We start from the raw sequence: 17094 nt of genomic DNA on the forward strand, positions 1-17094 counted from the left end.
CCAGGACCATGTTTTTTGGGAGGGGATGGCGCTCTGAGGAATTTGATCTCAGCCCATTTTGAATGAGAAGAATGCACTACTGATTGAATTGTGACCATAGTATTTATGTTGATAGTCTCATTGCTGAACAGCAAGATGAGAGCCCAGACAAGACCACTAAATGAGAACACAAGCCTCCCGAGTCACAGTTCGTAATAATCCTGATTTTGGACATGTGTGATCATGGGGCTTTCAGATGTTTGTTACATACATCCATGATCTCCCAGCTGGTTCATCATCACTGTCTAAATAATGGACAAATCCTAAATGCTACACTCTCCAGATAGATTTGGATTAAAGTTGATGTTTTTTATGCTAACAAAATTTCAATATTCCAAAATCCTAAAATTAGAGTGTTCCAAAGCATGCACCAAGTTCATGCAAATAAAAACAGCAATCAGTGTCTTTGCCTCTATACTGTACATGTATACTAGGATGTCCTAGAACATCCCCGATAACATCTCCACTATCAAACAGCTGTGACAAGAGTAAGACAACAAAATGAAAGAGAGAGGAAGAGTTGAAGAGAGATGGAGAGGAAGATGGTGGAGTCAGATATCCTCATCTTGTTGCTTCGCCCACCTCTGAGCAGATGAGCAGAATGAGATATGAGAGGAGCCGATCAGAGGGAGGTGCTCTCTTCTCACATACGCACGCACAGTTCCGTCCCCTCCCCATCTGGGCTCAGTCCATTTCAGCAGACAACTCCGAACCAAGAACATGAGGAAGAGCTTGAATATATCCGTAATTCAGGTCTAAACTTTATGAGACCAAAATCATCCTCTTGGACCAATTTCAATCAGTCAAGCATGAGTACAGAAAGCATCAGAACCAACCAGACACATAAAAGCTCTCGTATCATTTCCCTTTCTGCACTACCAGAGATAGCGGTTTTAAAGGCAAGCTGTTCAAGATTGATCACCTTCCAGTCTTCATGCAGTAGAAAGACACATCCATCCCCCCCCCCCCCTACACACACACACACACAGCGCCTTCATGCTTAAACCATGATAAGACTATGCCAACTCATCAAAACCCTGTGCCAAACCATCACCTGTCATCTTGCCTGAGATGACTTCCTTTCCTGCACCCAGAGAGAGAGAGAGAGCGAGAATGAAAGAGAGAAAGAGAGAGAGAGAGAGAAAGAGAGAGAGAGAGAGATGAAAACAGTTAAGAGGAAAAGGAGAGGCCGAAAAAAAAGCCTTCTCTCAGTCTCAGATCCCCAATCTAGGTGAGATCCCAGCGATAGTGCGAGTGGGAAGGTGACCGTGGTGTGTGTGTGTGGGCGGCGGAGGGGAGGGGAGTGGGCTGGCGGTGCCACTGCATAATTGGATGTATTGTAAAGGGAGAATGGCAGGCTGACACGAGGTGAAGGAGAAGTGGCCACGGATGAACCTGCACGTGGGCCCCACTTTTTAATGGCTGTTGGTGGACAAGAGCCCAGCACAGAGGACTGAAGAGCCTCAGAGAGGCCATAAAGAGGGGGTTACTCCTCTCACGTTTGCACTCACGGGTGAGGTGGAGACTTCAAGGACCCCCCTTCTGTCTCTTGACTTTCATGTCAAGACGCCCCCCCCCCCCCCCCCCCCCCCCCAAAAAAAAAGAAATATAACATGCCATTTACAAGGGAAAACGAGAGACGACACATTATCCAAGTGTTTTTCTTGCACAGACACGTGATTATATGAATAGGGGGTGTTGGCATTCTGGCAAGTCCTGGACAGCATGCCAATGAGAAGGAATGGAGAGGAGATACAGAAATGTCAACTATCTAAATCAATACAATGATCAACATCAAACTGAATAATGTTGAATGTGTCCAACATCTGGAGTTGCAGCATTTATAGCATACATGTCATTTCATACTAAAATAATGTTTAAAGTAGCACATAAAGAGAGTATTTTCTGTTCACGTGTTGTTTAAATATATACTGTATTAGACATGTTGCTGTTAGTAATTCATGTGGGTGCATATTGCAGAAAAAGATTAAAATATTAGCAGACTAGGAGGTGGTTGAAATACAGGGCCGTCACGTTTATTTCTACTGTGCTGTTGCAGATTAGCCTGCTCAACACACACCTTCAGATGTCATTGTATTCAGGAAGGGCATGGTGAGAGAGGAGAGAGTGTGTGTGCTTACATTCATTAAACCTCCCTGGAGGGGTCTCTTAAAAAGCTGTAAACCCATCAGCCTCCAGCTAACACACACACACGCACACACACACACACACACACACACACACACACACACACACACACACACACACACACACACACACACACACAGGCAGGCATGCACGAGCGCACAAACGCACACACACACACACACACACACACACATACACACACATACACACACGCACAGGCATGCACAGGCGTACAAACACACACTCACTCACACAGAGAGATTTGGCTGTATCTCTTTTACCAGACACATAGATAGATTTTCTTAGTTTTTTCATCTCTCTCTCTCCCTCTCTCTCTCTCTCTCTTTCTCCCTCTCCCTCCTTCTTGTTCTGTGTAATAAACTCATGGTGCCTGGACTGGAGGGATCAATAGTCACGCTGATCTAACCCGTATTGCATTCCGTGTGTGTGTGACATGTCAACTCAAGCAGTTGCCACATAGTAACTGGAAACATAAACAGTTGGTCTACAGTGCGCACACACATATACCACAAACCACATATCTTATAAACAGCCAGATTAAATGACTGTTTTAATATTTATAGTTCCCTCACGCTCACATCAGTCAAGTTCCAGAGTAGACCATATAGTCTCAATCTGATAAACGGACAAGCTCTAGAGTAGACCATATAGTCTCAATCTGATAAACGGACAATGGATCAATTAAGCCCGATGTGTGAATCTCAGCCTAACAGGAGCCTCTCAGCAAGGCAATGCAATGTGTCCTGATCTGTCCTCCTGTGTCTGTAGAGCTGCTGCTGCTGTTGCTGCTGCATGGCGGTTATATGAGGCTGTGGAGAGATGTGGGTATACGGTCCCTGAGGCGGTGAGGGAGTTTAACGGCCCCACTACTGGGATTTCACCAGTATATCATCAGTGGAAGCAGCTAAAGCATATTAGCTATATGTGTATTTTCACACCAGCTTTACCATGCCAGCATCCACACTCACTACCCTACTCTCTCTCTCTCTCACACACTTTACTCTGTCTTTTTCTTGCTCTCTTCTCCTCTCTCTCTCTCTCTCTCTCTCTCTCTCTCTCTCTCTCTCTCTCTCTCTATCTCTCTCACACACACACACACACACACTCACACACACATGCTGTCTGTTTCTAGCTCTGTCTCTCAAACTGCACACCAATTCAATTGAAAGTCGTTTCTGAGATCCGCTAATCCCAGATAGAGCTGCAAGGTCTGTGGAAATCACTGAGGCTGAGATGCAGCCAGAGGACAGATTTATAAAAGTCCCGCAATATCTGGGTGGCAACAGAGAAAGAGTGCACTCATATATATATATATATATATATTTTTTTTTTTTTTTCTTGGAAATGAACCATCTTTATTTAATTAAACTAAAATCACCAATTCAAACAAATAATATGCAAGGAGACAGAAATGCAGTAGACCCTGCAAAGCCTCCTGCTGATGATAACTCTCCACGGTGAAGCCCCTCCAGCATTACATCCCTGTTCACTTCTAAAAGGTGCCTCACTAAATAGTTTCCATAACGAAGGCAGTCTTCGCCACTCCTTCAGCTTTCCTGCCTTTTCCTACTGCACTCTTCTCTCGAAAACAGGCCACTGATTGATGAGTGCAAAATGAGTGTGTTTGTTGAAGTTGAAGTTTGGGGAATGGTTAAACACACTGCATACTCTCCTCAAGGAATTAACATGCAGAAGTCATGCATACATGGATGGTACATATAGGTGACCATCATAAAAAGGTAATTATCTATAAAAGTTGATTATTGGTTTAATCAAACTTTGGTGATGTGTAGTTTGTACGATATGCATGAGATGTGCAAGAGTGTTTTTAAGAATCTGGCCTCTTTAGTAGCAATGGAAAAGTCTCCTGATCCAAACACACGGGCTCAATATCGCCCTTGTAAGACGAGGGGAGGAGAGGCCATGTACATGTGGTAGCAATCATGGTTTCCAGGCCTGTTCTTTGCAAGGTTTGTTTACTGAGTTTACATGAACAGTGTGTGTGTGTGTGTGTGTGTGTGTGTGTGTGTGTGTGTGTGTGTGTATGCATGTTTGTACACGTATGTGTGTGTATGTGTGTGTTTGTGTGTGTGTGTGTGTGTGTGTATGTGTGTGTGTGTGTGTGTGTGTGTGTGTGTGTGTGTGTGTGCGCGCATGCATGTCTATATACGTGTGTGTGTGTGTGTGTGTGTGTGTGTGTGTGTGTGTGTGTGTGTGTGTGTGCGTATGTGTGTGTGTCTGTGTGTGTGTGTGTGTATGTGCATGTGTGTGTGTGTGTGTGTGTGTGCGTATGTGTGTGTGTGTGTGTGTGTATGTGCATGCGCGCGCGCGTGTATGCATGTACTGTATGTCTGTCAGGGGGAGTGTTGGCAAAGATCCAGTTCCAGACCACAACACTGTTACACTCATTTAGAGAGTTGAAAATGTATCTTTTGGTGTACAGTACGACCACCTCTTATGTAAGGCTGAAATGATGAGAGAGCAAAGCTCGATGGGTCCCCATAATTTCTCTCCTCTTGATTTTGTCCATGTCTGTATTTCAGATATTTTACTTCTCCGAGACAGAGTTACATTCCACATCTGGAACCTGAAACCAGAGCCCTACAGTATTGCAGCACTATTTACATCCATTCACCACATTCCTTCCAAATTGCCTCCAATGCCTGCCCTTGATTTTGATGAAACTGCTGTTGCATTCTTGTTTCACAAGAGATATCCTTTTATTTGAAAGAGAAACAGACATACCATTTAGCATTTTAGTGTTGATTAAGTTTTTTTTTTTTTTTTACAGCAGCGAAGACATGTTAACAAATTGTGAAAATGTGAAAGCTTCTTATGAAATAATACATTGGTTAGTAATATAAAGAGAGAATCAAAGGTGAGGTGATGTGATATTTAAGGATAGGGTTGCTGTTATTGTGACCTTTCTGACACTGTTGTTGCCTTTCTGCTACGGTTAGAAAATTCGATAGTTTGCTTTTGAAGAATGTAGAGATAGCTTTACTCATCTGACACTTCTGCTGCATTGCATTTGAATGGGAAACTTGTAGTTTCATCTTCTGTCTCTCTTTTGAATCCTGACCATCTCAGGCAGTAGGCAGAATTTGCTAAAAGAATGATTTCAGTAGAAGGTAGAGACCTTGTGGTTTTGAACATAATAATGAGAAATCAACAATCTATGGTGGCCTCTCTTAAGAGGTAGAAATTCCATCAATAACAAGGAAAAGTCAAGAATATCTACAGTCTACAGTCTATCTCCTCACTTAGAGGAGGATATCAAGGACATTCAACTCATGTTGAAAGCTACCAAGGCAGGAACCAGCTAAAATATTCTCCTTGTGCCCAAAAAACTGCACAAACCAACTTGTTTTTTATATATGACATCAGTTCCAGATGCTTTAATAGTGTGACCATTTTGCACAATAGCGAAGAGATGATGTCAGCAGACAAGCAGCCTGCAGGGCAGTGTTGTGGGGAGATGACAGCAGGGGATTGTACTGATTGGGGAATGTTGTCCCTCAGGCAACGGAGAGAGGTCAGAAAATTTGCTGCCAACTGGACGGTGTTTACATCCTCTTCCAAAATGATCTAGAGCTTGAGCTGCCGATATCACAATGGTTAAATGCTTCCTCCATCATCCTTTGCTCTTCATGGAAACTCTTTCTTTTTCCAGTCTCCTGAATGTTCAAAACATTGAATGAAACTGCTCACAGGATTAGAGTTCAGTATAGGCAGATATGTTTATGGATTTATTTGAAAATAAAAAAGCTAACATGCAGAGTAATGTGAAGCGTTGTTTTGATGTGAGGTTCACTCTCATTTTCTTTCCATGGACACAAATTGAGTCCATTTTCCAGACACACAGTCTGAGAGGAGATGCAGGTGTGGTGTGCATATACAGTATTATATGCTCTGCGTGAGACTCACTGAAGAGCTTCTCTTACAAGCCACATCCTGCGTTGTTTTCTAAAAGCAGGGGAATTCCAAGACATTGTCTGGGCATGATTCACAGCCTCACCCAAACATAGATGGGTGCCCTCCTAAATCTGATCCTGTATTCTGTTGAGCAATGTTTGAAAAGTTAGATTTTTACATTGATTTACATGAAGACTATTTAGAATAGTTCATTAAAATCTGTGTTTGCACTAAAATCTTTGGAGCATCAGTTGAATAAAAAAAAATACAAATCTATGACTTAAAATTACTTAAATTGTAGCAGCAGGTTTATATATTTGTTTACATTTTGAAGTGTTGCAATGAGCAAGAGAGAATTAAAATGTAAATCCTTTTTTGGATAAAAAAAAAGCCTATCTATCAGCGGACATTCATAACAGTCTGTCTTCTTAACATTCAAAATGTTCATTTGAAACACTTACAGTTTCATGCTTTGTTTTTCCAGGGCTCCTCATTTTGTTTTTTTAAAGTGAGTAGCTTGCCTTCCTCCTTCCAGTCATGGACACAGTGTGATGATTTGTGTCTCCGCTATTAGATGCAGTGTTTGACATGCACATGGCTCTCTCTCTTCGGATGCGCTGTTGACAGCTTGACAGAGGTGCAGGAGATTTCTAAAGCGTGTGAAGAGATGCTCTTAACCTCCTGTGGATCGATTCACTCCACCACCCACACCACTACACATCAGCAGCATCCCACTCATATACGAGTGCATATACTCAGACTCGGCAAAACACAGCATGCCTGGGAGACAGACAGCTACACACTGAAGTAGAAATGCACAAGGCCACAAGCCCAAAACAACCCAACAGATACTTATTTCTCTGAAACTTTCCACAAGTAATGCAAGCTGTTGTCTTTCTCGCTCCCTCTCAGGACCCGTCTGAATGAAGCCCTGCGGGTCACAGCGGTGCATCTGTGCATCCAGCAAACGAGAGTTGACAAATCTACAAACAGGAATCATGGTGATAGTCACACGGAGCTGTCATCCCCCTCCTTCAGTAAAAGACAAACAAATCAGAGGGGAAATCATAAGAGCTGGCTGATCAGTCGGCTATCCTCCAGCTGTCTCTCCACCCTCTCCACACTGCTCTCCATCTCCCAACGCTCGTTTTCAAAGCATTGTTATCACTCAGAAATACATTGCTCTTCATTATACTCCGGAATAACACAAGAGCACAGAGCAGGAGAGAATATGCTGTTAGGCCTGAGTGGAAGCTCTTCTGTGCTTCAGAGGGTGTAGAGAAAAGACTCAACTGAAGGCAATATGTAGCTGACAAAGTTTAAAGTAAGACCATACAAAAATTCACTTCATCCTTCCTTGTCTGGTCATTTCAATTCCAACTGTACAAACACAGCATATCAATGTACGTCCTATATATTGTGTTTATTACCAAACCAAGGGCATGGTGCCTAAAATGGCTTGGAGTCATTGCTTCACAGCAGTGAATAAATGCATCTTATATCAAAGCACGTATGAAGGAGAAGTGTGGTAGTCACCATAATTAGAGGTCTGATCATACAACAGTATGCCATGGACAAAGGGCAACCGTGTAAAGATATGCAAAATAAGAAAAAGCTCCAAATCCCTTGTTTGTGTACACATTTTTAACCAATTGGCAGTTTGAGGATTAGGCTTTGGGGGGTGGGGGAACACAGGCTAGTTCACCCACGCTTTAATGAGGGGAGCATTTTCATACACATTTGACAAAACCGTACAGACTTAGAGTGGGAAGTTTGAATAGACATAAACAAGTGCACCAGGGAAATGTACACAGCCACATAAATGATCTGATGCTGACCGCTGTAGCTACAGTTCCACCTGCTGTTTAAAACTGGTAATGATACCACCAGATGGTACTACAGTATACAGTTCACTACAGACTATCCAAGATTTGAAGAGGAGACCATTTCACCTCATCAGTACTAAAAAATGACCTTCCTCTCCAGTAAGGTCAAATGATTTAAAGAAACATAGTAGCAACAAAAGAGGCCAATACAATATTCTGTATATAAAAAGTGCTTAATTTATTCATTCATTGTAAAATGTGAGTGAAATTGTTGTGAATAAGATCTTTTCAAAGAGATAATTAAATTAAATATGAACACTTGTGATTAAAATGTGCCTTCACTCATTTCATGTGGTATAGTGTTGATCAGCATCGCGTGAATTTTCTGTGACCACCTAGAGAGAACAAAGTCAAACTGATTAAACAGATATTACAAATTATTTTAGACTCATCCCTCTCCTTCATGTTCAAATTACTAACTCATAAAATTCAAAAGAAAAATGGACCATACCTTGTGACTGTGAATGTGGTTTCTTCTGATTATTAAAACCCTTGGGGGGTTCTGGGTCATAGACCAATGGTCTTCTCCATGTTCTCTCTATGGGATGGATGTGGGAAAAAAAAGGGGGGGGGGGTTAACACATTTATCCTGGCATAAGACAAATTTCAAAATGGAAACTGCAGTTTTCCATACCAGGCTGATATTTCTGCATGTCTCCTCTCTGCTCTGCAATCCTGTGTCGGTCTACACTGGACATCACAGGGTCCACCTCACCCCGCCGCCACGCAGAGTCGTTTTGTTGATTGGTTCCGTTGCCCTCCCTCGATCCAGAGAAAAGGTGGGTGCATTTTGGCATGTCACATGAGCAGTTCTGCTCCCTGAGTTTGGGTCGCTGAGCCACAGGGCACTTCTCGGAGTGTCGCCTGACGTGTTGGGCCTTCCTAGCCTCGGAGGCCCTCTTGGACCCGGTGAGAGAGCGCAGACTATTCTCGGAGGCCTCTCCCTCAGTCGTGTCATCTTCCTCGTTAAGGCGTCCAGGGACATCAGAGCCAGATCCTTTGGTTGAAGACTTTGACCTACCGGGCAAACACTTGCAAGTGGCAAAGCCTGGGGATTTGGCAGCATCTCGCTGCGGGTGAGGATGCTTGTGGCGCCTCATACTGGGCGTGGGACTTGGGGAGGATCCTCCACGTTTGGTGAAAGATTGGTTACAGACACACTGCCCCTGGTGAGGGGGGTGCGGGGGGGATAGCAAGTTCTGTCCATGGGATGACTTGGCTTGGCACTCGTGGTCAGACACGTCACTAGCCACTCCAGTCCTCCTCTTGTGCCTGCTGCAGTCCTCTCTGCGTCTGGAGGGAGGGCCAGAGGAGGTCTGGGATACATGCTGCCCAACTTTGAGCTCCTGACTGGGCTCGTCTTGGGAGGCACTCCCATGAAGGCTGAGCTGCTGTCCAACATTGGGCTGCATCTTGTGGTAGAGGTACACGTTCCCGAAGTCTGCCAGCCAACTAGCAGACGGCAGATAGGGCGGTAGGGACTCCAAGGAAGTCATGGAGTCGTGTGGATCAGGTTCACCTCCGGCCACGGTCTGCTGCCGCTCCTGCAGGGAATCGACGTCGGTTGCTAGGGTGGGACTGATGGGGTCCTCCATCAGGGGACTCAGGGGCTCCTTCTGAGGGGTCATCAGGCCGTTCTGGATCAGCCACTCGCTGTTGGGCACGTACGGCATCAAGGACTCCACAGACCACACCGACGTCTCCAGGTGCTGCACTTCCCCAAACTGCAGGTCAAACGGCAGGTGCAGAATCTTGAACTGGGAGTTCTTGCTGCTGGGGAAGAGGTCGTAGTCGTCCTTGTTGAGCTCTCCACAGGCCACAACGGAGGAGTCTACATCAGCGGTGATGGTTTTAGCCTGATCAGTCAAGGTGATGTTCACAGCATCTGTATTTGGAACATCTGGCTTTTCTGCAGACCCTTCCGCTGGAGACAGTGGCTCACTGGAGCCAGAGGAGGCTGCGGTCAGGAGGATGTCTGGGCAGGGTGCTAGGCAGGGCTCCTCAGCGGACGCCTCCTCACATGGAGCAGAGCCTCTCATCGACTCGATGTCCTTCTTGAGCTCCTCAGGATCCTGGGCTGCTCCACCCTCCGATACGCATGGGGCTCCAGCATTACAGCGTAGCGACCCACCATTCAGGTCCGACACCAGTTTGGTGGTCTCTTCGCGGTGGGCGATCTTCAGGTCCGCTACGGTCCCACTGCACTTGATCTGCACCTCCTCAGCCTGGAACAGAATGTGGTCTTGGATAACCGTGGTTCTCGGAGTGGCAGAGCCAACAAAAGTGCTGCTGGCTGGCGGCTGTGACATGGCCATGGCCACAGGCTCCGAGCGCTCAGGGGTCCTCTCCTCAGGAGATGAGGCAGAGGACGGGGAGGTGGAGGTGGAGGCAGTGCCAGTGGAGCACGTGCCCCTGCCAGACTCGCAATTAGTTGGGCCACCATTAGAGGTGCTTCGGATCGGGCTCTGTCCTTGGCCAACGGTCGGGTCCGTTTGGACTTCCGAGCTAATCATCACCCGTGGGTTGGTGGTGTGCTGATAGCGGAAGCGCCGGGCCTGGTAGGCCACGGTTGGTGCCATATGAGGGTTCATCATGCGTCTGTAGTCCACCATGTGTAACTGGGAGTGAGGCATGATGTAGCCTGGGGCATCAACATATGGAGAGGGAGGAAAAGGGGGGAAGCCCATGGGGGGATAACCTGCACAAATAAATACAAATTTAAAATTATGCGACAATGTGACATGTTTCACAAGCTTAAAAGTTCATTCAGGACAGTTTGGGATTAATTACAGTAATCTCCCGCATATAAGCCGCATTGTGTATAAGCCACAGGGCAGTGTTGTATGCAAGTTAAAGAAACAAAACCATATTAACACCATAATAACTGCCCCCCTGTATTAACCACATAGCTGAAGAAACTTTACAAAATCAAAGTATAAGCCACGGCTAATAGTCAGGAAATTACGGCACACACTGAACACATTTTAAAGTGCCTACCCATCCCGGGAAACCCACAGTATGGGTTGTAGGGCACCGGCCATTGGTAAGGCATATACGGCTGCGCCGGCTGCACGTAGAAGAACGGGCGCGTGCGCTGGTGGGGGTCCTCAGGGTGAGGATGAGGATGAGGATGAGGATGAGGGGCTCCGTAGGGCCCAGGGGCAGGGTGCCGAGGCGCTTGAGCAGGCTGAGCTGTGGCTGCCATGTCTCTGTACGGGGGGAACCACAACATAGTTTACTTAGCACTTCAAATTCAGAGCACAATTAGGGATAGCACACAAAACCACACAAAGGAGCATGAGGGAATGTGACATGCAAGCTAATAAGGTCACAAACAATTGACATAATATGTTTCATGTACATTGAAACATGCTACAGACCATGTTCCCTTTTTTTAAAGGGAACAATTTGCAATTGGTGAAGCAATACCATAGTACCAAACCTACTTGCAATGCAAATGTCAGCAGTTACAGAGACAAACGACAGTGCTGCTGTATTCCTCTGGTTTTAAACATTTGGGAAATGTGTTTAAAGAAGCTGACTGGCCATCGAAACTACGGAAATTAGGACCCTGGCCAATCACACCAATCTGGAGGCGGGCAGGACTCAGCCTCCCTGCAAGCCAATTAGGGGCCAATTGATTAACACAAATGGATGCTGTGGTGGTCATTTGCCAATTACGGTATTACTTATCTCTGACAAAGAACCCTTTGTATTTATCGAAAATATTTGGCTCAGTTATTTTTAGCTGGAGCCAGAGGTGTTAATAAGCACAAATAAATTATGACAAAATGCAAATTAATAATGTTTTGATAATATGCTCAGCATAAGTATTGAATGCTAAATAAACCCCCATTAACAGTCCACTGCATATTAAACATATTTTCATCTCTGTCTCCTCCTCATGTGACATCATGTTCATCACAAATATGGAGCATCTTCCAAAATGTACAAATGTCACACATATCATTTTAGAACTACTTTTGCAATATAGACATTTTAAAGAACATCTCTGCATAAACCCAGGCATTCGACACCTACACATGTGTTCAAATAAAATTTATTTTGTTGCATTCTGAGTCTTGGTCCTGGAAAGCCCCCTACTTTGCATTCATTCATCTATTTTATCCTGCAACAAGCACACCTGATTGACATCAGTGTCACCCCAATGATCTAGAATCATCTAAATCAAGCGTGTTCAGCTAATCATGAATGCTTATCAGTTTAGTTAAGTAGGCTAGGTTAGTGTGGCTGGAACAGGATTGAAAATGACACCACGAGTGCCTCTCATTTGGTCTTTTATACACACTCCCTTCCTTCTTCGATCCTCGTCCTCACTGATCTAGATAAAGAATGATGGGGCGGCAACAATGGGATAGTCTATCCAATATTAGTTATAGATCAGTGGGAACTCCCCTCGAGGATCGAGCGTCGAGGAGAGCTGTTGAGAGGCACCCCATTTAACCAACTACCTCTGCACGTTGTCACCGTCATTCCTAAACATAATTGCCTGGATTTTGCACTGACAGGATAGAGAATTCTGCACACTTGAAAGCCTACCTTACATTGACAAGATTTGGGAAAGATTGTAGTCTTTAACTAATGCTCATTCAAGCTTTACTAAAAAGACTACAGTCTTTCAAGAATCTTTCACAAATCTTGTCAGTGTAAGGTAGGCTTTAGAAACACCACTATGCTTAGAAAAAGTTTAAATCAACTTTTGTTACTGAGCCACCCTTAAAGATCTTAAATAATTGAACGATGCTAAAGACGTCAAGTGACAAATTGAATGGCAGTCACACATACACAATCACGTTTATGACCATCACTCAGGGACAGAGGGTTTGATTTCGGTATTCTTTAGGAGGTAAAGAATAGTATAGTAAACCGTATAACAGTAAACAAGATGTTTAAACTATACTGTAGATAAACTAACATACAAAGGGGGAGCAGTGTTCAAGAAAAGATGTGATACAAATCTGTGAGAATTGCACATATTTTAATGCCATCTTCACTGCAAAGCATTGCAGCAAGGGAAACTAAGTGTTCAAAGAGCAAGAAGATGACAAAACATTTTCATAAGCGCCATAATGACCCTTCACCAAAATTAAAGTGTAACCAGCATAGTGCAAATTAGTATACAAAATGTGTGTGATGAATATCAAACTCAAAGATTATGGTATTCTGTGCATTTTTCAGTGACTACTGTGACCTACTCTGTAAATTCATCCACCACCGCAAAACCCTTTGTGCATTTATGTGGACATCATGTTCTTCCAGTTTGTGCTCCCTAAAAGGATGAGAGAATGGAATTATTCATATTTTATTGGCTTCTCTCATTTTAAAATCAAGTTCTCTCTACAATGTATTTTACCCACGTGAAACTAAGGCAGCTCTACTTCCTCTCCATCTTCCTCCTCTTCTTCGTCGTTCTCTGGGTTTTGGCTTTGGGAGTTCTGACACAGTTGTGGCTTAGCCACAGATCTCCTCTGGACCCTCCTTGCTGAAATTTGAAATTGAATTATTCATAAAATTGAATGGAAAAAAAAAGACAATTCCCCTATGGACAGTCTGTTCCTACAGGAATCGCTTCAGTCAATACCTTTGTTCCTCAGTCAGTTGTAGCCCAACTGAAGTAATTACATGAACAAAGGAGGCTGTTGGCTGGGTTTGTAAAAGGTCTGAGTCAAAGCTAAATGAGAGAGTACAACATAGACCAGGAGTTACACATGGGCCCTGAGGCAATGAAACTTCAGGGAATCACTTCTGGAGTGCTGAAGGAGAGTTCAATAGGGCTCGGGATCGTGATGTGAAAACTTTGTGGGCAGCCATATTGGCAGCCTCACTCCTTAGTTTACTATGGATTACTACTGTAGCACTGCACAGAGTAGACATGGGGCTGGGTTACTACATTAAGAATTAAGCCTAGTCCTGAAACACAAATATTATCCACTGGAGATTTTTCATTGAATTGTTAGGCTAGATTCATGTAGAGGACCCTGGCCAATCCACCTAAAGTAGCCCACATTCATTTCAATCCTATAACCACAGTTAGGTTAATCTCATTGACAAAGGAATTATGGAAATGGAAAATCAAACAAACAAATCTACAATCACGTCAGTGCATGCTTTAGTAAACAATTCAGGAAAACAAAACTGTACCTTGTCTCTGTGGCAAAGGTTGAACTTTTGAAGGTTTAACTGAACCCTTTCCGCCTCCAATCTCTCGGCAGTCCTGATGCAGGCCCTCACCTTCTCTGCACTGTTTCTCTGAGAGAGAGAGAGAGAGAGGCCAGAAACAAAGCATTCCGAGTTTTCCGACTACATACTTATGGCACATCCTAAACTATTTCAATGTTTGAAAGTGAGAATTACAGTATCCACCACTGATTAAAAAAAATCGACTACAGTACCTACTACCATTTCATATGACACAATAATAAAAACATGAGCACTTGAAAATAAGGTGGCATTCACTTAACAATGGTGAAATGTGTATGTGTCGTAAACAATGATAAATTCACCGTTATGACAAGTCATTGATAAAATGGGTTACCCCTGCACGGCCTATGTTGCTCCTCTCGTAGCTCGTGTCTATGGCTCCTCTCGGTCATAGCAGCCAATTCTTCACAGCACTTGTGCATTGGATAGTCCCGAGCCTTACATTCTGAATGTCCTTGGTGATCGGTTTTCTCTCTGCAGTACAGCCTCCTAGACCTAGGTTTTGCTTGGTGTTGGAGACGTGTGGACTTTAAGGTTTGACAGCTGGGAGCCTTCTGTCTAATGTTCCGTGAGCAGGGCTTTCTGCTTTCTTCGTCAGCTTCAGATATGGCGCCTTCGTCGGAGTCAGCCTGGTCATCACAGCAATAAGCTCCAGAGATATGCGCTTCTGCTGTGGCCATCCTCTTGGGCACCCGAAGCCCACACGTGGTACATGTGTACTTCCTGGGGCGCACGGTGCCACTCTCGGTCAGCGCTGGCTTTGGCACTTGCATGGCAGTCAACTCGGGCCGTCTTCCCCCAGTGTACACGTGACCTGGAAACAGATCCATGTCGTCAAGGTCAGTGGAAAACATCTCATCCCTTGAGGACAGCTCGTCCAGAGAAGGGCTGAGGACACTCAAGCGCTCGTGGGCCAGCTGTGGAGCACAGTAGCTATAATAGAAGGGATTGCCAAGGGAGAGTGGAGGGACAGTGGAGGGAGCCTTGACAGCAGAGTTCTTCTGAATGACTCCAGCAGAAAGCACCTTGCCAAAAGGCAGATGGACAATTCGGTATGGCAGGTCAAGGTCATCACCGTCATCCGTGTCAGACGCCTTGGTTGCCGCTCTTGCTTTGCTCTGAGGGACGACCCTGTTGATCTCCTCTGTGCCTCGCGTAGCGCCATCTTCTGGCCCTTGGCTGAACCCTTCAAATGAGGAGTTCTTGGTTTCTCCACAGCAAACAGGATGATCTTGTGGATGGTCAGATGTCAAGACTTGCTTTTCAGTATGGCAATGATGAAAATGTACATCATTGTCATTTTCTTCCTCCTCATCCTCCTCCTCCTCCTCCTCCTCCTCCTCAAGAAGCTCAGGCTTCTCATGAACAGATGACGTGTCCAGAGGTGGCTCGCCATCTGAACCCACTGACCAGCCCTCCCGCTGTCTGTGACGGGTATTTGATTCGCATGCAGTTGTGGTGGCATTGCTGAACACAGCCCCAGAAGATGCTTGGGGAATCTGTATTGGCTCTTGCCGATTACTCTCTTCTGGCTCCTCTTTTTTCGGCTCATCTCTCAGTGAAGAGACTCCAGATGTCGGAGAGATGACGCCGGAGTCTAGCTCCCGTTCAGAGGAGGCCTCGCCTGCGCGGAGTTTATCTAGGCACTCAATCAGTTTGTTCAAAGCATCACTGGGGTCTGTCTGGGCACCAGAGCAGGTGGTCTCCCTCGACACACTGCCATGGGGATAGTGGCGACGAACAGCGTCATATGCTGCAGGGTTGAAATGAGGGTCATACATTCTTCTGTAGTCAAGGAGATGCACTGGAGCATGAGGCATGACATATCCTGGATACTGCATATAAGAATAGGGAGAGACGCATGTACGTCCGAAGGGTAAACCTGCTGAAAGGAAGAGCAACATTAGTCAGAGTTGACAACATGCCACTGTAGCCTAGGCCTATCTCCTACAGTAACAATGTTAAACTTCAGTAGTGATAATCAAACCTGATCCGGGGAAGCTGTAGTGGTTGTATGGGTTGTTGGTATGCCACTGATACGAGTAATAAGGTTGAGAGGGTGGCTGCACATAGCAAAATGGTCGTGGATGACTGACAGGCCGCTGTTGGGATTGAGCGCCTGCCACTGATTGTGAAGATTGATTCGCTCCTGCAAGATGAAATTATTTTGTAACAATTTGACATAGATCTAGCCTGCAATTTCCGATTCACATGCGCCTCTGTAACACATTCGAAATGTACCCACTGTGCTTCAAGGGCTAGAAATTGATTTACACTTGGATTTGACTTGCAGACACGATACCATGTCTGATGTTTTACATTTACTTGAATCAACCGATTGTGTAAAGCATTACCGTCCATGTTTTAGTTTAGCCGCAAGAAGACACTGGATTCTGCCGAGGTAGGATAAAGCGGAGAGGAATTGCGAGGTGTTACATATATATGATTAATTAAAACATACATAAATATTATTATTTTGCCACCTTGTCGTGGTTAGTACAAGGACCTCTGGTAACTAAATGATTACAGAGGGGCAGCAAAATTCTATCAGTTTCACATCAATCAGTGACTTTTATAACGCACAGCTGTTTCCTGATTGTCCTATGATTGATATGTCAGTGTTCAAGCGAATTCCTAATCGCACGAATGTACAACAACCCGATATAATGTTAATATGATCTCCACAGAAATCATACGAACACGCATGTTTATGAACATTTAAATTCAGTTGTAGGCCTAAAATAAACAAGTCAAGTATTTTCCAGCAGAGGGCAGACAATCCTTGCTGATGTGCTGCAAATCTTGGGCGCATGCCCAGTATCCTCGTTTAGCCCCTGTTGTCTTGTAAGGCGCTTGCGCGGTT

General features: G+C 44.7%; 2 protein-coding genes across 3 annotated transcripts; both read right to left on the minus strand.

The window, feature by feature from the left end:
- Positions 1-8163: 8163 nt before the first annotated feature.
- Positions 8164-11586, minus strand: buc2l (bucky ball 2-like). The gene is made up of 5 exons (XM_062521671.1): positions 11456-11586; positions 11007-11218; positions 8644-10707; positions 8461-8547; positions 8164-8344 (listed from the first exon to the last, which is right to left on the minus strand). The coding sequence occupies exons 2-5, from the start codon at positions 11212-11214 to the stop codon at positions 8316-8318; spliced, it is 2388 nt and encodes a 795-aa protein (XP_062377655.1). The 5' UTR covers positions 11215-11218; positions 11456-11586; the 3' UTR covers positions 8164-8315.
- A 1796-nt stretch (positions 11587-13382) lies between these two features.
- Positions 13383-16903, minus strand: LOC134066034 (bucky ball-like). 2 transcript variants are annotated; one of them, XM_062521202.1, is made up of 5 exons: positions 16586-16903; positions 16219-16380; positions 14566-16113; positions 14172-14279; positions 13383-13512 (listed from the first exon to the last, which is right to left on the minus strand). In XM_062521202.1, the coding sequence occupies exons 1-5, from the start codon at positions 16590-16592 to the stop codon at positions 13394-13396; spliced, it is 1944 nt and encodes a 647-aa protein (XP_062377186.1). In that variant the 5' UTR covers positions 16593-16903; the 3' UTR covers positions 13383-13393. The 2 variants fall into 2 exon arrangements, with proteins under 2 accessions (XP_062377186.1, XP_062377185.1); XM_062521201.1 differs by having other exon boundaries at positions 14566-16116; positions 16586-16902.
- Between the last annotated feature and the right edge of the window lie 191 nt (positions 16904-17094).

This window comes from Sardina pilchardus, chromosome 19 (genome assembly GCF_963854185.1).
Source record: "Sardina pilchardus chromosome 19, fSarPil1.1, whole genome shotgun sequence".
NCBI classification, from domain to species: Eukaryota; Metazoa; Chordata; class Actinopteri; order Clupeiformes; family Clupeidae; genus Sardina; species Sardina pilchardus.